This window comes from Telopea speciosissima, chromosome 8 (assembly GCF_018873765.1).
Source record: "Telopea speciosissima isolate NSW1024214 ecotype Mountain lineage chromosome 8, Tspe_v1, whole genome shotgun sequence".
NCBI lineage: Eukaryota > Viridiplantae > Streptophyta > Magnoliopsida > Proteales > Proteaceae > Telopea > Telopea speciosissima.
Window position 1 is genome coordinate 55,091,451 of NC_057923.1, and position 22,017 is coordinate 55,113,467.

General features: G+C 41.1%; 1 protein-coding gene across 3 annotated transcripts in view; it reads left to right on the forward strand.

The window, feature by feature from the left end:
- LOC122671496 overlaps positions 1 to 22,017 on the forward strand; it is a 51,748-nt gene that overhangs the window by 28,634 nt on the left and 1,097 nt on the right. The window contains exons 3-7 of one of the 3 annotated variants that reach the window (XM_043868742.1): positions 10,052 to 10,144; positions 19,498 to 19,680; positions 19,764 to 19,866; positions 19,950 to 20,135; positions 20,676 to 21,934. In XM_043868742.1, coding sequence (XP_043724677.1) covers positions 10,052 to 10,144; positions 19,498 to 19,680; positions 19,764 to 19,866; positions 19,950 to 20,135; positions 20,676 to 21,934 — 1,824 coding nt within the window. Of the gene's footprint in view, positions 1 to 10,029; positions 10,145 to 19,493; positions 19,681 to 19,763; positions 19,867 to 19,949; positions 20,136 to 20,675; positions 21,935 to 22,017 lie in introns of all 3 variants that reach the window. The other 2 variants (XM_043868743.1, XM_043868744.1) reach the window with 2 other exon arrangements.

The window sequence follows — 22,017 nt, forward strand, 5'->3', positions numbered from 1 at the left end:
TGAGCCTGTGATGGTACCATTACCTCACTGGGTAAATAAAGTGTGGTCAGCTTGGCTCTGGGAATAACCATTCTTCAAAATGGCTTGTCTAAACCTCTCAAACCAAGCCTTCGGGGACTGCTTTAGACCATGTAGTGCCTTCTTGAGCAGGCACACTTTCCCTTCAGCTGAGGGACACTTGAAGCCAGGTGGAGTCTGCATGTACACTTCCTCTTCTAGATCACCATAGAGAAAAACGTTCTTCACATCCAACTGATACAATGGCCAATCTTTGTTAGCCGCCAAAGATAAAAGAACTCTTATTGAGTTTTGCTTTGCCACAGGAGCAAATGTCTCCTGATTATCAATCCCATACACCTGACTGTAGCCTTTAGCCACCAACTGGGCCTTGTATCTCTCAATTGTACCATTTGATCGGTACTTGACTGCATAAACCCATTTGCATCCAACTGGAACCCTTCCCTTGGGAAGACCACCAATTTCCAAGTACAATTCTTCTCAAGGGCCATCATTTCCTCCGACATGGCTCGCTTCCACTTTGGGCCAGACATGGCCTTAGTGACATTTTTGGGAATGGAAATAGAAGAGAGCGCGGCAATGAAGGCAACACCTGTAGGAAAGAGCATCATAGGAAACAAACTGGGCTACAGGATTAGCGCAAGCTCTCTTTCCTTTTCTAGCAGCAATAGGAAAGTTTAAATCAGAAGGAAGAGAAGGAATGTTACCTGACTGAGGAGGATGTATCTCAGGATGTGGATCCAAAGAGGGCTCTTGGCAGGTCTTCTTTCCTTTACTCTTCAAGCATTCACCTTTTGTGTACGTAATGTGGTATTACTTCTCATTACCCTTCTCATTACCAGAACCACTTTCGACAACAACCCCTTCTTTAGGTTTTCCAATATCAAACAAAAATAGAGAAGTAGGTAAAGGTGGGAAGAAAGGGATAGAAACAACCTCTTCATTTCCACTATTCTCCCCCGAAGAGGATGTTGAGAAGGAGTGAAGAAAGGTATAGATTCAAAGAACGTAACATCTTTGGAGAGAAGTCGCCTTCGGGAAGAGGGATGATAGCACTTATACCCCTTGGTAGAGGAGGAGTATCCAAAGAAAATACATTTGAGTGCCTTGGGGTCAAGCTTAGTCCAAGCACATTTATTGACATGGACATAGCAGACACACCCAAACACCTTGGGAGGAAGAGAGAAAGCAGAAGTCGGAGGCGACAACAAGTCTAATGGGGATTCAGAGCCAAGAAGTTTAGTGGGCATGCGATTGATTAAAAAGGCAGCGGTAAGAAGGGCTTCAGACCAAAAGGTCTTAGGAACATGTATGCCAAATAGGAGACTCCTAGTGAGTTCCAACAAATGACGATTTTTCCTTTCAGCCGCCCCATTCTAGTGAGGGGTGTCAACATAAGCAACTTAATGGATAAAGCCATGATCAGTAAAAAACTGATAGAGCCCCCATACATATACTCCCCCCCCCCCCTTTATCAGAACGAACAATTTGAATGCGAGTACGAAATTGGGTATGATTGAGCTGATAAAAATTTTTAAAGACATCATAAACATCACTTTTTTGTTTCATCAAAAAAGTCCAAGTTGATTGGGAATAGTCATCGACAAAGGAAACAAAAAAACGATAGACAAACAAAGAGGTAGTGGGAGAAGGCCCCCAAACATCAGAGTGCATAATATGGAAAGGGACATTGGATCTATTACTATGATAAGGATACGAAGAACGGCAATGCTTGGCAAACAAACGGGGTTCACACTGAAACACATGGGAAGAAGGAATGGAAGAAAACAAGTGGGGTAATTTTGTCCTCATAACACCAAAAGAAGGGTGATTCAAACGTTGATTCCACAACATCACAGAGTCAACAGTACTGTTGTCATCACACCCACATGCGTAGGACTGAGCAGTAGGTAGAGGGGATGTTCCTTGATCAAGAAGGTAGAGTCCCTTTTCCTCACGTCCTTTGCCAATTACCCTCTTTGTCACCAAATCCTGAAAAACACAATAAGATGGAAAAAAGAGTAACAAAACAATTTAAGGATTTGGTTAGGTGGCTCATAGATAAGAGGTTAGTATGAAACTGAGGAACATGAAGAACAGAGTCAAGGGAGATAGAAGAACTGAAGAAGTGATACGAACACTACCTTTACCATAAATAGAGGAAAGGGAACCATCAACAACTCTAACCTTTTCCTTACCAGAACAGATAGAGTAGGATTCATAACACTGAGATATGCCGGTCATATGGTCAGTGGCTCCAGAGTCAATGACCCACATAGAGGTAGTGGAAGGGCCAGATGTAGTGGCCTGTAAAGTGGAAGCTGAAGAATCTGGCACTGCAGGTGTAGAAGGAGGGTTATCCAAATTCCAGATATGACAAAACCCTGCGAAATGCTGCATATCATCTTGAGTGAGGGATGTGGGTGTCTGTCTATAGTCCATATGGAGATTCCATAGGTGCAACCGCAGTCATCACAGAGCATGATTTGGCGCTCCCTCTCCTGCTGCCGTGCATACCAGAGGGACAACCATAAAGTATCCAACATCTCTCTCTCGTGTGTTCAGACTTCCCACAATGGTCACAACGAAACCTATTTCTGTCATTTCCTTGGGGGTGGACCCTTGCCTCTTCCTCCAAGAGTTGACATAATGTATGGATACTCAGAAAAAAAGGACATGATACTCAAATCCAATGGGGAGTACACACTCTACCCAAACAGAGACAGTTCTCCAAAGAACACACTTCAAGATGGGAGTAATACCCAAATTCAAATGGGGAAGTATATTCTCAACCCAAAAAGAACACAGCTCAGCAGCCAAACAAGGCGAACAGCCATAGTACTAAAACTCGCAAAATTTCGGTCGTGATATCGAATATTTCGAGTATCTTGACCTGTCCGAAACGAAACGCAAGTCCGTTATGAAAAAATGCAATATTTCGAATATTTCGGAAATTTTGAAAATTTCGATGAAATTTCGGTCATCTCGTTTCTGAAATTTCGGAAATCTCGTTTCGAAAATTTCGGAAATCTCGAACATTTTTGGTATTTTACACCCACAGAAAAATACCATATTTCGACCGAGATTTCGACGAAATTTCGGTATCTCGGAAATTTCTGTCAGACCGAAACACCGAAACGAAATGAGATTTAGTACCATGCGAACAGCTCAAAGAAATTCAACACCACAATTGGTAGACATGGTACCAAAAGTACCCAACAAATCAGAATGGTGTCTTGCACAAATGGGGAGTAAACTCTACTCAAACACAAGCAAGATACCCCACAAACAAAGGGCAATACACTGCCCCAAGTAGTCACAACAGTAAAAAGGAGGATAAATCCGTAAGAAACATTAAATCAAACACCTCATATGCAGCCCAACTGCAGTCACAGCAGCCATACACCACATAACAGTCCAAAAAAAACTTCAAAGAACCTTAGTTCATAACCATCCAACACCCAACTAGTGTAACAACATGCAGACCTTCCAATCTCAGCAACCAATAACCATCCAATGCATTGGTTTCCAAAAAAAAATCAAATATGGAGCAGAAACTGGGCTGGCGGTGCCTTTGGAGCAGCAAAGAGATGAACTATGCTCCTCAAACTGCTTCTCTCTTCAATCGAGTGCTGGGGGGTTTGAAAGGAGACCCCTGAGCGATTCTAATGGTGCTGGTCCCACTCCAAATGGTGATGGGATGAGGGAGAGACAAGCTGGACAAGGCAGGGCTGGCGGTAACAGTAGCAGAATTCTGTGCAGCAGCAAAAAAGAGCACCACTCTCTAACTTTCTCCCTTCAAGAACCAAGCCCTTGGGGCTGTAAAAACACACCTCTAGGCGACTCAAATGGGCCTAGCTTCAAGACAAAACAGCCTGCCAAGAGGCAGAATCGAAACTGAGACAAGAATGGCTGGCGGATTATTTTGGGTTCATCTCCAAGTGCTTCAATGCAGTTTTCCAGCCAAGAGACCTCCTCCATTCATCGTTGCTTTGAAGATCTAGCCACAATAGATCATTCTATGTGAAATTCTTTACATATGGTCTCAATGGAACCCCTTTACATTTCTAGGGTTCCAAAGAGAGTTGAGAGTCAAGAAGAGCCAGGTTGACTCTCAAAACCTGCTTTGATACCAAGTTAGAAATGAGTTAGGATTGATTCAAGACAAGAAGTAAGAGGGTAAAGGCTGAGAAGAGAAGGAGGAGAAGAGAAGAAGAGAGAAGGAAAGGAGAAGAGAAATGAACACAACCGTATGGGAGAGAGAATCGATTTCTCTCCCCTATATACTTCATTAATCAACTACTAGAATTACAAACAGCTCCCTAGGGAGGTAAAAGGAAGAAAAAAAAAGAAGAAACAAGAGTCAAAATACAACTTAAGGCACAATACAATAACCAGTTACAGAAATACCCGTAAAACATGAACTCTAACACTATCGTGGTTTCTTTTATTAGTTTATGTCTTTAATTGTTAGTTTCCTAGTCTAAGTTTCTTGTTTTAGGCTTTAGGCTTAATTAGGTAGCAGTTATATTCCTTTTGTAAGTCTGTTTTGGCTTTAATATAAATATATGTTGGTTGGTACGATAGAACATACATTCTATCGCACAGCCCTTTTCTCCCATTGTTCTCTCTTCTCTCTTCTCTTTGTCAGGCACTGGTTACAGGTTCTGGGATTCTTTGCATGGTATCAAAGCTATAACCAGTTGGCGGTTTGAGAGTCGTTTTTAGTTTTCAGGTTTTGTTTGATTTCAATGAAGATTCTTGTATGATGAAGCATGTGCCTATCATTTTGCTGCTGCTACTGCTATTGAAAGTGATAGAGTATTTCTGCTATTTGAACAAGGGTTTTGTATATTGAGACGATTGCAAATTTATTACTATCGTGAGTTATTTGCTACTTCTCTAAGGTTCGAAAATTTTTCTGGTTCGAAGGGGGTACTTGGCTGTTGATGAATTGTATACATCTATTTGTTGGTTGCTTTGATTGAAGTCCATTGTCGCTGCTGTTTGCTTTGATTGCTATCAAAGATTTACTTGTGGAATCAAACTCTGGTTTGCTGCTGGTTTAGTTGTCAAACCCTAGTCGATTTCTGGTTTTTATATAGCAACATCGTGGTTTGGTTTGCTGCCTATTTGAATCGATCCCTGGTTTCCGCTGTGTGACTGCCGAAGATTGAAGACAACCAACGTGGCTGTCTATTGCTTGAATCGATCCCTGGTTCTATTGTTGCTATCGATTTGCTGCCTCTGTTTCATGAGGAATAAGACTTCCTCTTCATTGTGGCCATTTATTTCTATCTATTTGATGCTGCTATTTCTTCCATGGTTCTTGAAAGTCGATGGGTTGAAGATACAATTTCTATTCTGGTTTCTCAGTTGCTGGTTGCATGACTCTGAGGAAGACAGTCGCGATTTCTATTCGAAGGTTACTGCCTTGATTTCCGCCGGATTTTCTCCTCTTGATTGAAGGATTGAAGAAGGTATACCCCTTGGTTTCCCCTTTGTTTCCTCTGGTTCAGAGCCGTGATTGTCAAGAGGTAGAAGACAGTCGTGACTCTTAAGTCTCATCATTTTCTTTTCCCATATTACCCCTAGTTGGTACCGTGAAGGTCTCCAACACCTTCTCGGTTAATCCCTATTTTTCAGGTTCCACCTTGTTTTATTGCCTATTTTCCAAGTTTGCCCCCAGCCTCTCTATTTGTGTTAGTGAAGTATCCTTTTACGAATGGCCTTCTTTGTTGAAGGTATTTAATGCTATTACCCCTACCTTTAATTATTACCCATCCTTCTCATGTTATTTACATCTTGCCATTAAGAGTTTTCTCCTTCCAAGTATGTCACCCATCTATAAATCTAATTCCCTACATGACCCATTACTTTTTTATTTACCAAGGCCCCCTTGAAAAATTCTGGTTATTTACGAAACTGCCATCACCTTTTAATACCTTCCCTTTTGTTGATTGAGTGGATCCACAAATGATCTGGACCGGGTTTTGGAACCCTGGGTTACGTTATTTGGTATATTTGCTTGGACTCTACCAGAGATTGCATGGATTAATTCTAGAATTGCCATTGGGCTTATGTTTTTACATGGAGTGATGATTGTGCTAGCCTAGCATTTTACCATGAGGGGGAGGTACGACATTATTATTGGGACTTTATTTGTTACCATGTGGTGGTGATTGAAGAATAATTTATTGGGATCTTATTTGCTGGTGCTCTTGCTTATGAAATTTGTTGCGATGTTCGTCCTTTGAGATGTTGATCATTGGTCGTTATACACATGAGGGGGAGATTGAAGATGTCTATTGCAAGCAATTTTATCTGAGACCTTTTTACGTGTTCGGGACTCAGGAGCGAGTCTGATTGTTGTTGGAGTGCCTTCCTTGAGATGGACTTTTGTGTAGCCATTGGAGCTGCACTTTAATGGATTTTTGTGTAGCCACTGGAGCTGCACTTCTATGGATTTTGTGTAGTCACTGGCGCTGCACTTTAGGGGATTTTGTGTAGCCATTGGAGTTGCACTTTTATGGGCTTTTGTGTAGCTATTGGAGTTGCACTTTATCCGTCTTTGTTTGAGCAGGTTACTACTTGCATTTTGTTGCCTTCATTGGGAAGGACGTTTGATGTAGCCGTTGGGTGCTGCATTTTAAGATCTTCCTTGGGAAGAGCTTTTGGTGTTGGCATGTTGCTATTGCTGTTGCTGCTTGGATTTGTTTGGGATTCTATTGTTGATGGATTTATTGATTGGAGTGCTGCTTTGAACTTGCTGGTGTCTACAACTATATGTGTTCAAGACTGGTTCTGCCTTTCATATCTGTTCTTGTTGGTCGAAGCTGGAGCTTTCTTCTGACATGTGTATACTCCAGCTTGAGGGGGAGTGTTAAGAGATATGTAACACGATAGGGGGAGTCCCCATATCGTGGTTTCCTTTATTAGTTTGTCTTTAATTGTTAGTTTCCTAGTCTAAGTAAGTTTCTTGTTTTAGGCTTTAGGCTTAATTAAGTAAGAGTTATATTCCTTTTGTAAGTCTGTTTTGGCTTTAATATAAATATACGTTGGTTGGTACGATAGAACTTACATTCTATCGCACAGCCCTTTTCTCCCATTGTTCTCTCTTCTTCTCTATCCTGTTCTCTCTTCTCTCTTCTCTGTGCCAGGCACTGGTTACAGTTTCTGGGATTCTTTACATAACTCATTCTAATTTCTGCAAACAGGTCTCAATTTCAAGTTAATGCTGGATTTACTTTGAAAGAAGTCAGAACAACAAAACAAAGCCTAACTGAACTTTTAACACATTAAGCCTTCTAAACCTTCTTTAACCTATATATTGACTAACAAGTGATGGAGGATAGGTTGCAAGACCTATGTCCTGCGCACAATGATTGTAGGTGTAACTTATGGAAGTTTAGAGTAATAGGGTCAGAGAATAAATGAACAATGCCAGGTTGTGTAATTATTAGGAATTCCAGCAGGGTTGTTGTTTAGGGATTGGGAACCCTTAATAATTTAATAGGAAAGCGGATCTAGTGGTGCCTACATGGTAGCAACCCCTCATATGGTGTTGTGAAATTGAATTTGGACGGTTGGGAAACCTGGGGCCATTTGGGGGGGGGGGGGGGGAATTGAGATTGGCTTGCAGTTTTTATTGGTACTTTGCCTCAATGGGAGCCTAGAGTGGTCAGTATTCAGGCTGATAAGCTGTCCATCACCTTGGCCATGGCAACCGTGAGTAATTCTCCTCTACTGATGACTGCTCTGTTCCCCTATCAGACAATTGAAAACTCTTTGCTGGAATCCAAGTTTGTTGATCTATAGGTACATTCAGTATTATTTGCTGTTTGAGTTTTCCAGATTGGTTCATAATATTTCCATATTTTGATTTCTTATCTATTTATTTAATCAGAACTCTTTTGATTCAGCAAGGGTTCTATTTTGACTTTAGAATCACTTGCAATACTGTGCCTAGATTCCCTAGATTCTGTACCGCACATGTTTGGTAAAATTCTTCTATCCGTCACACTGAGGGTTTTAGATATCCAAATCCATCCTACATTGAATTCCCTTTTTCCAGCTGAACCAGGATAAGCTGCAGTGCTGCACTTCTAAGCAGTCCAATACTTCAGGGTTTTCAATTACCAAGCAAGCATCCATCAAAAGTTGAGCTTGTCAAATCTCTGTTTGGATAGGGAACCACTCTTGTGAATGGTTGTGTTTACTTCTTGTCAAATCTTTGTTGGGATAGGGAACCACTCTGGCGAATGGTTGTGTTGACTACAAAATGGTTTGTGTATGTTTGTTACAACAATGGAGGCAGTTTGCGGAGGCCATAGGAAAGGCTTTCTAAATTTGGATGCAAAATACTAATACAGATAAAAAACTCTACTCTCTTTTATGTTATTAAACACTGGAAAACGTCAAGAAGTTTAACTTTGCAGTGCTTCATGTTAAAAAATTTTGCAATGCTGATATTGTAAATTCGAGAGGTTTTTTAGCTCCTGTAGCATTTTCATGAGTAAACTAGAGTCTACAAAGTCATAGTTAGCTTTTCTGTGTCTACTGTGGGGCAAAAGATTTTCATACTCTCGAAAGGCCAAGCACTATTTGGCTTGGACAGCACAATCATATTTATCCCTACTGCTCCAAAGCTCTCTCTGAAATCTGAATTCGCTGGTAAGTAGTGATATGGTTCTTTCCTCCCTTTTCCCATTTATCCGTTCTTCCGTCCAGTCAAGTGACCCTTTCTTAACACTGTTCCTTGTTTCCTTCTTTCCTTCTTTATTTCCTTTTCTTCCTGTTATTCTTTTCCCTTCCTATACCTTGCGATCTGTTCTGGGTGACCTAACAATCACTCATGACTTGGGCTTGACTTCCCTCATTCCTTCTTGTTTTTCTCTAATATTTTGGGAATTAATTGACCACCCTGGGGCGACTGAACCCCTTGAATATCGTCCCCTAAAGACTTTTCTGTAGTGACTTATTGACCTGAAACCAGGCTGCTATTCTTTTCTACCACCAGCTCAGATATCAGAAGTTCTTGGTTGATCAAAGACCTAATTTCTGAAGCTACTATTGGTAACTCCTAAGAGGCCTAGATGCTACATATCTATGCCTGAAATTCCAGACCAAACAAAGCCCTTCAGAGTGAACTTTCTCATTTGATGGCAGGCTGGGTTACCGCTGGCTTGAAGGTACTTTTTTTTAAAATTACAGATAAGTCCTTCCCTTCTAAAATTGATTCTGTTGGGTCCCATCTTTTATTTAATTTTCATAAATACCCTCCACATAAGTAATTATTCCCAGTTTAGTCCAGATTTTGTTTCCCCTTCCAAAAGAACTTAACTATTCACAATATTTGAAGAATTGCCACACTTGCTTATATTCTGATTCCTATCATTTGTGTGGGGCTCATAGTGACCCAAAACTAGGGTTTCAGAACCTGGGGTTGCATCAGAAGTGGTGAGAAAATATGTACACGGCGTAAGATTGACAAATATGGCCCTGTATAGGGTTGAATGAAAAAACAGGGCTCGTGTAACTAGACCGATTTAGGACAAGGCTTAGATGTGTTTGAGTTTACTGTTCCAAATCAATTCTTTTTTGCTTGCTGATCCTAGATTTACAGTACCGTATGAACTTAGCTTCTGATGCTTCCATTATTCAGCTATGAACGGAAAGAAACCCTTAGCTTCTGATGCTTCCATTATCCAGCTATGTACCCAAAGAAATCCCTCAACTTGCAGCCTTATATCACCTTTCAGTCCAGAATGTTTTTAGGTGCTGATGTAGTTCTGTAAGAATGCTGGTGTATCTATGTGTTTGACTTTCTTTTTTTATTGACTCGTATATGTTTGATGTTTCATGTGATCCCATTTTGGTGAAACTCATTTTACCTCTTGAACCCTTTTTAAGATGTTGCTTGCAATAAGCGTCCAATAATTTGGATTTGATTAGATTTTGATAAGTATCTTTATCTTATAGTTTTCCTAAGTTTATCTGGTTTTTGCTCAGACTTTGGTATTTCTGGTGGCAGGTTAAACTCGTCAAGTGCCTTGTACAGAACATTGTAGTAGACATCTCTTTCAATCAAGTAGGGGGACTCTGTACATTATGCTTTCTTGAAAAGGTATGATCCAAGCATCCTTGAAGGTTCCAAGTCTATATTGAATGGTTTCCTTGAAAGTTCATTTCTGTATAACTTGGACTTGGACACATGCATTGAAACTTTAGGTTCCATTTCATTCAAAGAAAACATTTTACAGGAACTAAATCATACTTAATTATTTTCTTTTCATTTTATTAATTGTCTTAATATGTTGCCTATTGAAAAAGGAAATTTTAGTAATAGTAAAAACATATTTTTTACCGAGTGCAATACAAAATTATGAGAAAACAACTTTCATTTAATTTTTGGATGTCATTTTACACAGAAAAAAAAAAATGTGTTGTTATTTCCTCAATTTTTTATGTTCAAATATAAATCCATTGCCATATACAATTTAAAAAAAAAAGAGACAAATGGCTAAGAAATACAAATAAATTTCTATAACTAAAAGTTGGTTTCTAGAAAGTACTTTTCGATTGAAACAAATGGAGCCCAAAAAGCACGATATCTGACTTCATTTCCCAAGTGCTTCAACTGGTCAGAAGAAACAACCATCTTATTTGCAGGTAGAACTGTAGAAGCTTTTATGCATGTATAATTCATGGTTATAAGAAATCGTTAGAGAAGGTATTTCAAAGTGAGTTCTTTATTTTGTTGCATCTCGCTTCATTATCGTTCTGTGATCCTTTTTTTTTGGATGAATGAAAATTTAAATTACGAAGAAAGAAGATGGAATGTACAAGCCCAAGGGCCAACAAAGCTGAAGCTAGCGACTAGCAGGGACACAAAATGGAGGTAGGAAGACCCCAGGAGACAACAATGAGCCTGTTCCTTGGGGTATCTTTAACACTACTAGGGGGAAGGGTGCCTACTTTAGATGAAACATCAAATAAGATGGCCTTCCAAATCCTATCGAAAGAGCAGGAGTTGGATGTCCATCTTCTAAGATTGCGTTCCATCCAAATGTGAGAAATAGTAGCGCAAAAGGCAAGCTTGCCCACAATGTCACAAATCGAGTTCCTTCCAAAAGTCATATCTATCCAGATCCATTCCCTAGAGAGGGGTAATGGTCTTCTTCGAGCCGGCCAGCAATGACGGAGAACCTGGTTCCAAATGGAGGCTGCGAAAGGGCAAGTGAAGAATAAGTGGTCTGTGTCTTCGAGCCCATTCCAGCAGAGGCAGCAATTGGGGGAGACTTGCATGTGGCGGCGAATGAGAAAGGCTTGGGTGGGAAGGCAGTCTGCCAAGGCACACCAAGCGGTGAAACTCTGTCGAGGGATGTGCCCTTTGAACCAAGTTACCTTATGCCAAGGACAGGGCGTCCCTCGATGACGTACCATGTCCCAAGCGGAGTGGGAGCTGAAGATACCCGATGGGGAAGGAAGCCATATAGTGATGTCACCCCTGCCCCTGTGGCCTGGGGGGATGGGGGGGAGGGAGCTCTAAAGATCGGCTAGAGGGGGGGGAGGGGGGAGGAGTCCACGTGCCTCTGGCAATGATGGAGGCCACAGGGGCAAATCTGTCCAAGCCTGAGGCATACATGACGCGGGGACTGACTATAGTGGCAAGGACACCTGAAGGATGCCACTGATCAAGCCAAAGGAGGGTCTGCTGCCCACCATCAATCCTGCAAGATATAGCACCCTTGGCGATATGTCTCACTCGAAGAATGCTGCGCCAGGTCGAAGAGGAGTCTAGAGAGGGACTGCCAGTCCAAATAGAGTCTCTACGCAGAGGCCTTGCGTACACCCAGGAAGTCCAGATACTAGTCTTGTTGGTGAGAAGCTTCCAGAGCAGCTTGATCGAACCAGCCATGTTGACATCCTTGATCCTTCTGAGGCCGAGACCCCCTTCGGCTTTGGGGAGGCACGTGGAGGACCAACTCAAGGGATGAAGAAACCTGGTGGAGTCCACTCCTTTCCAAAGGAAAGTGCACATAATAGACTCAGCAGCCTTTATGGTAGCTTTAGGGAGGCCAAAAACAGCACTCCAATAGATGTAACAAGACTGAAGAACCGATCTTATAAGCTCGAGGCGGCCTGCGTAAGATAGGAGTTTGGCTTTCCAAAGCTGAAGTTTCTTTCGGAGGAGGTCAAGGATAGGGTTACAATGATGGGCTGAAAGCCTGGCTGGGATGAGGGGGAGGCCGAGGTATCGAACCGGGAGGGTGCCTGGAGTAAAGCCCGTGATGGCTAAAAGGGACGGTATGGTGTTGTCAGGGACCCTGGCAAGGAAGATCTGGGATTTAAGGAGGTTAATGTGGAGACCAGAGAGCTCCTAGAAGAGGTGGAGGGAGGCCATAATGGACTGGAGGGAGGTTGGGTCAGCCTTAGAGAATATCATGAGGTCATCAGCAAAGGCCAGGTGGGTTAGCTTGGTGGGTTTGCATTTGGGCATGGGAGAGATGAGGTGAAGGTCCGTTTTGGACTGGATACTGCGGAAGAGGACCTCAAGGGAGAGACAAAAAAGGAAGGGAGAGAGAGGACAACCCTGACGAATACCAACAGAGGAGGGAAAGAAGCCGGCAGGGCTGCCATTGAGAAGAATTGAGAAGCGGGGGGTGGAAATACAGAAAAGGATCCAATTGACAAAAGCGGGGGGAAAAGACATCTTAAGAAGAGCTTGGGAAATGAAATCCCAACGAATGGAGTCAAAAGCCTTGTGGATGTCGATCTTCAGAAGGGCAGAAGGGGAGATGGATTTTCAGTGAAACCCGCAGACTATTTCCTGGCAAAGGATGATATTATCAGAGATGCTTCTACCAGAAATAAAGGCTGATTGATTGGAGTTGACCAGCGAGTCAATGACAAGTTGGAGACGATTGGCAAGGATTTTTGCAATGAATTTATAGAGGAGATTGCAGAGGGAGATGGGTCTGAAGTCAGTCATGGAGGAGGCTCCGAGGGATTTAGGAATGAGGCAGAGGAAGGTGTGGTTGATGTTAGTGATCTGGTGGGGGTTGAAGAAGAAGCTTTTGATGGCACTCGTAAGCTCAGGGTCGATGATGTCCCAACAAGTGGTGAAGAACCCCATACTGAAGCCATCGGGGCCAGGCGCTTTGCTAGCCTTGTGAGATCTAACAGCTAAGAGGATTTCCTCATCGGAGGGGATGGAGCAAAGAGAAGGTAGCATGTTTGGAGGGACGAATTTGTTGATGAGGCCATCAGGGATCGGAGGGGATGGAGCAAAGAGAAGGTAGCATGTTCTGTGATCCTTGATAGTTCATTTGTTATACTTAGCAGTTTTCTGATTGTTCTCCTTTCTTCTTCCTTTTTCTTTCATAATTGATGATATATTATCATCAATTGTTTATTTATTGTTATTCATAATTTCTAAGTGTCGTATTGGCAAGTTTCTTCTTCTTGTTTTGTTTGTGATCTAAAGTTTTTAATAAAGGGTTCAAGAGGTCAATTCTGACCAAGTTTTCAACCCTGGTCGCAACCAAATTATTTCGGGAGTCGATCGAAATCTGGTCGACTTTCTGCCAGGATTGGCTGTTGAATTCGTTTGACCATTTCTGTGGTCAAACAGCCATATTTTGAGCTGAAACTTGGCAGAGACCCAAATTAAACACCCCTAAACACAGTGGAACCTTTAGATTGTTGAAAATCACACTCAAATTGGTACTTTAGTTTCGTACCTTAGGTTGGCAATGTACGTTGTACCTTGCTTGTATATTTCTCAAAGATAGGCTATGTTACCCATGATTTAATACTATTTCATACCAAATATAAAGACAACAACAACAACGACCACAACCATAACCTTATCCTAACTAAATGGGGTCGGCTACATGGATCAGATAGAGGCTATGACAATAATAGAAATAAAAGAAGTAAAAAGAAGTAAAAGGAGTAAGAGGAAGTAAAAAATACAATAAGTAAAGGAAGAAGTCCACGCAGTAGTCAAAGCAGCATCCCAGGAACATTCCCCTACAAGGGGTCGGCTACACGGGTCTTTGTCCTCCAAACAACTCTATCTGTTGTCATACTAGGATCGAGCCCTACCACATGCATATCCTTTCTTACCACTTCTCCAATAGTCAATTTAGGCCTGCCCCTACCTCTTTTAGCTCCGTCAAACTGAATCTGGTCACTCTTCCTTACTAGTGCATCCATAGGTCTCTGTTTTACATGACCATACCACCTCAATCGGCTTTCACGGAGCTTCTCTTGGATTGGTGCAACTCCCAGTTCAGTTCTAATACAATCATTCCTTACTCTATCTCTCCTGGTCTTGCCACACATCCTTCTCAACATCCTCATCTCTGCTACACTCATCTTATTTATATACTCTTCTTAACTGCCCAACATCCCGCCCCATAAGTCATGGCCAGTCTTAAAGAAACCAATTAAAATATGCAATTGCAAGTTACAGATGGAGAAATTTTCATAAATTTCTGGATTTTAAAAATATTTTTTCTAATTTTCTAAAGTGGAAAGTTTTCATACACGGCTGTGTAAGCCGTGTATGTGAGAGGGTGGGAGTTTCAAGGCATTAATTAATGGGTGGGGGTTTATGACTTTTCCAACTCTTTGTGAGAGGGGACACGACCGTGCATATGCTTACACGACTGTGTATGAAAACTTCCCCCTTTTCTAAAATTAATAGAATTTATTTTGGCAGAAAAAAAGTGACACCGTGAGGCTGTAGATTGGCCAATGGGAACTAACATATATAAACTTGAGCTCCAACTACTCAGTATTAACATTTTTTTTCCCAAAAATTTGTTACAAGAAAATCAAAATTTTAAACCAGAAAATAGAAAGGGAAAATTTCTATCACTTCCTTGAAAATTCCCCTATCAAAAGTTCCACTTCTGATTCCCCCCCCAAAAGTGAACTGTTACCTCTTCTCCCTTGCTGTTTTAAAATGGCCAAATTACCCCTCTTATTAACATATTAACCGGTTGCCATCACTGGTCTTTCCCCCTTAATTTTTTTTTTAAATTTTACTCCTCCGTGGAATGCAGCAAACCATCCGGGATGGTCCATCCCCTCCTGACCACACCTCCACCCAGTTCCAACCACCCCTCTGTTTTTCCTTTCCCTACCCCCTCTGTTTCTCTGGTGGGCTATCCAACAACGAGCCACAGATTTTCCCACCGTTCCAAGATCCACTTCTATGCGAGAGCCTCCCTAATATAAACGGCTAACACTTCCTGTTGCAGGAAAACAAGTGAAATACCCAGGAACCATGAGAGCTTTGCAAATTACAACAGAGATATTTAGTCTACTCTACTATTTTCAATTTCTAACAGAAACCTCGAAAATGGAAACACAGAAGGGCAAAAGAAAAAACTAAAATAGAGGATTTTAAAAAGAATAGAACATCTGCCGATTTACTACGCATTCCTTCACAGTTCAGAAAAGCACATTATCGAGAAGAATGAAATATAGCACAGGGAATTCTATTTCTCTAATTTTTTATACGTTTCTTGAGACGGAATAAAGCTTGAAAAAGCTTGATTTATAATTACGAAAGCACAAGACTGGATTACTCAAGGAGATGGTACGTCTGCTTTGGCAGCCTCCTTCCTCTATTTGCAGGGAAAACACTTCTTAGAACCACATTTGGACATAAACAGGGGAAATAGAGCAAGAAACAAAACAGGGCCACAGAGGTAGCTGATAGCATGAAGACAAATAGAGAAGAAAAGACGAAACAGCAATGACCAGCATACAAAAACGAATTTCCAGCAGAAACACATCCTTGAGAAAATGGGACTCAAACATGTATAACTCACTAAACTGCAGTCATCATGGCTAAGAACTCATTACAGGCAAGCTCAAACAGGAAACCGAGACGCTATAAAACAGTCCCATTTCCAATGTGGGCAGGGAGGCTGGTCCCACCAACCAATACAACAAGCAGAGACCAAATATTCTTTATGCTGAAACCCAATGAATACTTGCCTGGGTTTGAGGTCATTGAGGCGTTGTTGAGGATTGTGAGTATTGACTCAAGCTTGTAAGGTTGGAGAGGTGAGTCAGTGGCAAGATGAGGAGGAATAATATTTCCCAATGTGTAGGTTTACGATAAGAAGCTGCCATTGCAGACATCAGCGCTAGGAGATGGAGCGACAGACAGGGCAATGGAGATTCGCAGAAAGATAGCGTAGAAGAATAGGAAGAGGAACAAGGGCGTGGTCAGAAGAGGTTTGATTTGGCCTATTTGCAGTAGCGGGTGGAATGGGGGGTGGGGGCATAGTACTTGAGATTTCAGATATTTTGGAAATTTTGACTCTACCGAGACAAAATGCAACTTCGAAATGAAAAAATACAAAATTTCGGAAAGTTCTGTCATTTCGCTTAAGAAATTTCGCTCATTTTGGTTTAAAAAAATGCACTGTTTCGCTGAAATTTCGGTTATTTTGCTCATTTCGGCATTTTGCACCCCGAAATGGCCAAGCAAAACTCAGAGAAAAAATAGAATGCTCTGGCGAAATTTCGGTCTGGCCGAAATGGCCCTCTGAGACGAGATTTATTACTGCGGCTGGGTGTGGGGGCAGGATTTGCAGGGTGGGTGGGGGTCCTTGCAGGGTGCAGCAGGGGTGGGGTGGAGGTGCGGTCAGAAGAGGAGGGGGATGGACCATCCTGGATGGTTCACTGTATTCAACAGAGGAAGAGGTTTACAAAAAAGGGGGAAAGACTGGTGATGGGAATGGGTTAATAGGAAGTGTAATTTGGCCATTTCAAACTAGTAGGGGAGAAGAAGAGGTAAGAGTTTACTTTTTTTGGGGAAACAGAGGTGGAACTTTTGACAGGGGAGTTTGAGTAAATAGAGTATAAGTTCAAGGGAGTGATAGAAATTTTCCCAAATAAAGAAAATATTTAAAAACAGAAAAACTAAGACTCCGTGGAGTCACAGATCAGCTAATACTATCTAACATATAATATATTGAAGCCTAACCACTACATATTTACCCTATTTTTTTACAAAAAATTAGTTTAGAGAAAGGGTATTACCTTGAAGTTTGAAGTTTGAATCTTCAACCAATCTCCTTCAAATCCACCAAATCTTCGTTGTAGATGACTTGCACATGGTTTGAACAGCTTGTTCCATAAAGAAATGGAAGAGGAATAACCAAAATACACTCAGATTTGAATTTTTTAGCCTTCACAGTAGGTTTCGCACATAGTTGTCAAAACATCGTCTAGGTGCCGCTTCCTGGCAGAAAATCTGGGTGTTACGTGCGTGGATTAGCCTGGCTTCCCTACCTTGATAATCGACTTCAAGGATGGAAAATAGGGAATTAAGAAGAGAGTTTACACTTCAAACGAGTTAGGACAAGGGATTTAAGAGTGATTGGCTGGTCTAATAGAGGAGACCATGACCTCTTTACTCAGTTGAGTAGTAAGATAGGATTCAAAGACTAATCCATCATTCATCATACGTAGGCTATTTAAAGATTACAATGCAGTTGAGATAACTCCTACTAATTAGCCATTTCTAATAATAAACCCACTTCCTCTATTATCTGATAGAGTTCTAACTAAACCTACTGCTTCCAATGCGTAGCATGCATTCAACAACTGATAACTAATCCATAACCTCACCTCTACCACGTTTAGAATCACCCAGTGAGTACTCTCAGCCACGTAGATCGTCCCAATTGCAAGAGAGACGTAACACTGGGCAAGGCAAGTCGTCGCCTTATTTTTAATGTATTCTCGAAAGATTTGTCATCATCTCAATCTTAAAATATCCAGAAAGACTTTGGAACCCTTACTTTGCATTAATCTTTTACTCATGTTCCTTTTGGTTATAATTAAATAGAATATTAATATATTAAAATAAGATAAACAAATATGTTCTTAAAGAAAGGAGGGGCATTCTCGATGGATTATACCACAAATACTAATTAAAGAAGGGGAGGTTGAGGGAATTAATAAATAAAATAAGATAAACAAATATCATATTAAAGGAGGGAGTTGAGGGCATTCTTGATGTTGATGAATTCTAGAAGCAGGGACTGGAGAGCCAGGGGGAATAGCAGAGCAAAAATACTCGTCCTCCCGGAAATGTACTCTATGCACAATGTCAAAACAATCACGACTCTATGGCTGCCTGCTCTCAACGAGGCTGCAACAGTGTTGAAGGGAGTGGCAGCGGCACTGGAACTCAAACAGGTACGCTCCCTCCTCTTTCTTCTTCCTTTTTTTTTTCTTTTATGGTAGTGATGATGGTGTGGCGGCGGCCGCTGCAACTTCTCTTCGTCGGAGGCAATTGTTGTGGCTGCCTCTGCTACTGCTTTTTCAATCTTCTTATTATTCTTCCTCCCCCTCGTTCCATCTTCGAACGCCATGGATCGCCTAGCGCTTTGACAACTATGGTTTTGGACGAAACCTACAAAGTGGGGTCTAAAGTCGATCGAAACAGTGTTGGCTTCGATCGAATTTAGATCTTTTAAACCCATGGTTGTACCATTTCGGCAGAACAAAACAACACAACCGAGATGATCCGAAACTTGAATGTTTTGGTTGAAATTATGTATACCATCATGTGTGTACTACATTTCGGGCCCCGGTACAGGTTGAAACCGAAATATTTTGGTCGGTTTCGACCAAAACGTGCGACTTCGCCAACCATGTCAGTTCGATCGAAACATGAGACTTCTCCAGCCATCTTTAATAGTTCATTTGTTATATTTGGCAGGTTGGAGTGTTTTCTGTTTTCCTTCCTCCATCTATTCTTGTTTTTGTTCTCCTTTTCTTCTTCTTAGCCTCCTTGCTTCATTAACAATGTGTTATCTTTGGTAGTTCATTTATTGTAGGGATTTGAAGTGTTGTCTTTACTCCTCCTCCATGCCTCGTTTGTAATCTATACTCTTTAATAGTTCATTTGTTTCTTGGTATGAATTGTTTCCTTTGTTCCACCAGTATCTATTGCAGTTCTATTTATTTACTTTTTTCTAATCATACTGGCTTATTAGAACATGAAATAGCTTCATTGCTTCAATTTCTATAAAACTTTCTCTCTTTTATTTTATTAAGTTGTTTTATTTAATTAATTCCTCTAAAATGTACATACCTCGTCGTTCATCTTGTGTCTTTAATTGTTCATTTGTTTTAATAGGGAAAACTTTGAGGTTTTTTTCCCCTTTTTTTTGGGTTGTTCAGAACTCTTTTTCACTCCAATTATCTGATTAGTTTTATTAGATTAATTCCTCTAGTATAGAAAAGAATACACATGATTGCAGTCAATGTGTTTAAGTCTGGTCAGAGATTCTGTTAGGAAAAATTCCAGATTCTGATTACTGGATATTCCTATCCAACTGACGTGGTTTATTTGGATACATAAAGTATAAAGGTTGCAACATCTTTACTTTCTTACTTTTTGGTATTGATGTTATTTGTGCGGTCTTTTTGCAGATCGATAGTCTTATTGGCAAAGACCATCTCTTTAAACGGAGTATTATACTGATTAAAGCTTGGTGTTATTATGAGAGCCGCATTCTTGGTGCTCATCATGGTCTAATTTCTACATATGCTCTTGAAACATTGGTCTTATATGTCTTCCATCTATTTCATTCGTCTTTAAATGGCCCCCTAGCGGTGAGTGCTTGCTGGGAATAAAAGTTGTCATCATACCTGCACAATGACGAGTTTAACTGTCTAAACATGCTACCTTTTTATAGGTTTTATTTAGATTTTTGGACTACTTCAGCAAATTTGATTGGGATAACTACTGTATCAGTTTAAATGGTCCGGTCTGCATATCCGCTCTGCCTGAAATAGTGGGTAAGATATTTTCCTTCTCTGTACAGAGCTAGACAGATGAGCTTATTCTTGTCTTGATATCTTTATTTTATGTGTTTTTGCAGCTGAGACACCTGGTAATGGTGGGTCTGACTTGTTGCTTAGTAAAGAATTTTTAAAGAGATGTGTGGATATGTTCTCTGCTCCATCAAGAGGGTTTGAGACCACCCCACGGGCATTTCCCCAGAAGCATCTTAACATCATTGATCCATTGAAAGAAAATAACAACCTTGGACGTAGTGTCAGCAAAGGTAGGAAGTCCTTTCTCCTTGGGCTGGAAAAGCAGATGTGGTTATTGTTCTTAAAGATAGTTTGTGATGACTTCTTGTGGGTGCATTCCAATTACTAGCCACAATTGTTAATGTTGGTGAAAGCTTCTACCTAGGATTTTGTGATGATTTTGAGCCTTCAGAAACTAACATACACACCAATTAGAAAATGAAAATCTTTTAACCATTGAAACATATGGACATGTAAAATCTTCAGTCTTTTCATCAAAAAGAATTGCCTTTTCTTTTTAATACTTCTCTTGAAATTTTTTTCACTAACCTTCTAAAAAAATATTATTTTAAAGACAAAGAACTTTTTTTTTTTCGTGATTTTATGGAAATTTAAAATTTTCAGATAGCAGAAACATTTGTGAGAAAGGTCAACCTGTGAGCTAGGCAAATGAGTTGACCTCAAGTAGACTCCAAATTTTCCTCTTCTCTCTCACATTCGTACATGTGTATGTGGGTTTTGGATGTGGCATTTCTGTTTTTTAAGAAACTTTTCCTCTCCTGTTCTTGCAGGCAATTTCTATCGTATACGTAGTGCGTTCACATATGGGGCCCGGAAGCTTGGTCGGATCCTTCTGTTACCAGGAGAAAGTATAGAGGGTGAACTCAACAAGTTTTTCATGAACACCTTGGATAGGCATGGAAGTGGACAGAGACCAGATGTGCAGGATTCTGTCCCAACTTTCCATGCTAATGGGCCTGGTCTTACATGCTCGAAGTCAGCTGTAGAGAAAGGCAGAGAAGATAGGATAATTTCAGATTCACCATATGTTAGTTCCATCAGGTCAGTCGGAGAATCTAGGATTGATCATCTGGGATCTGTTTGTGAGGGATTCACTAACATGAAGATATCAGAGACGGAAACATATCCTGGAATGCGATTTGCAATTGAACCACAAGGATACTCGACCAAAGTGGCTCCCCCTCCAATGGTATTGGACTCAGATGGTTCTGCATCTGGAAATTCAGGATATCATCTTGCTGGGGATGCAAAAGATCTTGCTACATCTAGAATTCAAGGTTTCAGAAACACAAGTGAGACCACTAAATCTACGTCTCCAAGTACCGAGGCTGGCACTGCACCATTTGGAAAAGCACATCATGCACCTCATCTCTATTTCTCCCACCCATCTCCAAAATGTGGGAAGTCTGGAAATGGAAACTCCGAACGAACAAAGCCATTTAATTCTTCTATATCTGAGGTGTCTTCTTGTCAACCTTGTTGTCCTGATGAGGAGAATGGCATAACTATACGACCAGATTTGGAGGGGACTGACCCGATCACCAGTAGTTCAAGCTACATGTTTAGTAATTATGAGGATGCAACTTGTGTTAGCTCAGCAAATGGTGTTCTATTTGTGAATTCAGGTGCTTATCCCATGGAAGATTTGTCTCATGGATTTGGGGGTATGGACACAGCTGGAACTGCTGTAAGCCCTGAAGTTCAGGGCATCTTGGCAGACCTTAGTGGTGACATCGAGAGTCACCTCAGAAGTCTTCAATATGGTCGGTATTGCCAGGAGTATGCCTTCTGTGGTCCTGTTATGCCATTTCCTCCACAATCATCTTCTCAGTTCCAGAATAAGCATGCATGGGAACCCTTTCATCAGTCTGTACCATTTAAACATAACATGTTTCCTCATCCTAATGCCAATGGCAATGTCTCAGGACCAACATTCTACCCTGGGAAACCTTCCATGGTGTCCAGTGGTGCTTTTGGTGCAGAAGAAATGCCTAAGCCACGGGGAACTGGCACATATTTCCCCATCACGGTACATTCACTTCAAGCTCTTGGGTATTTCAGGAATTTGATTTTGTTGAATTTAATCATGTGAGGCTGCAATGTATCAACTAT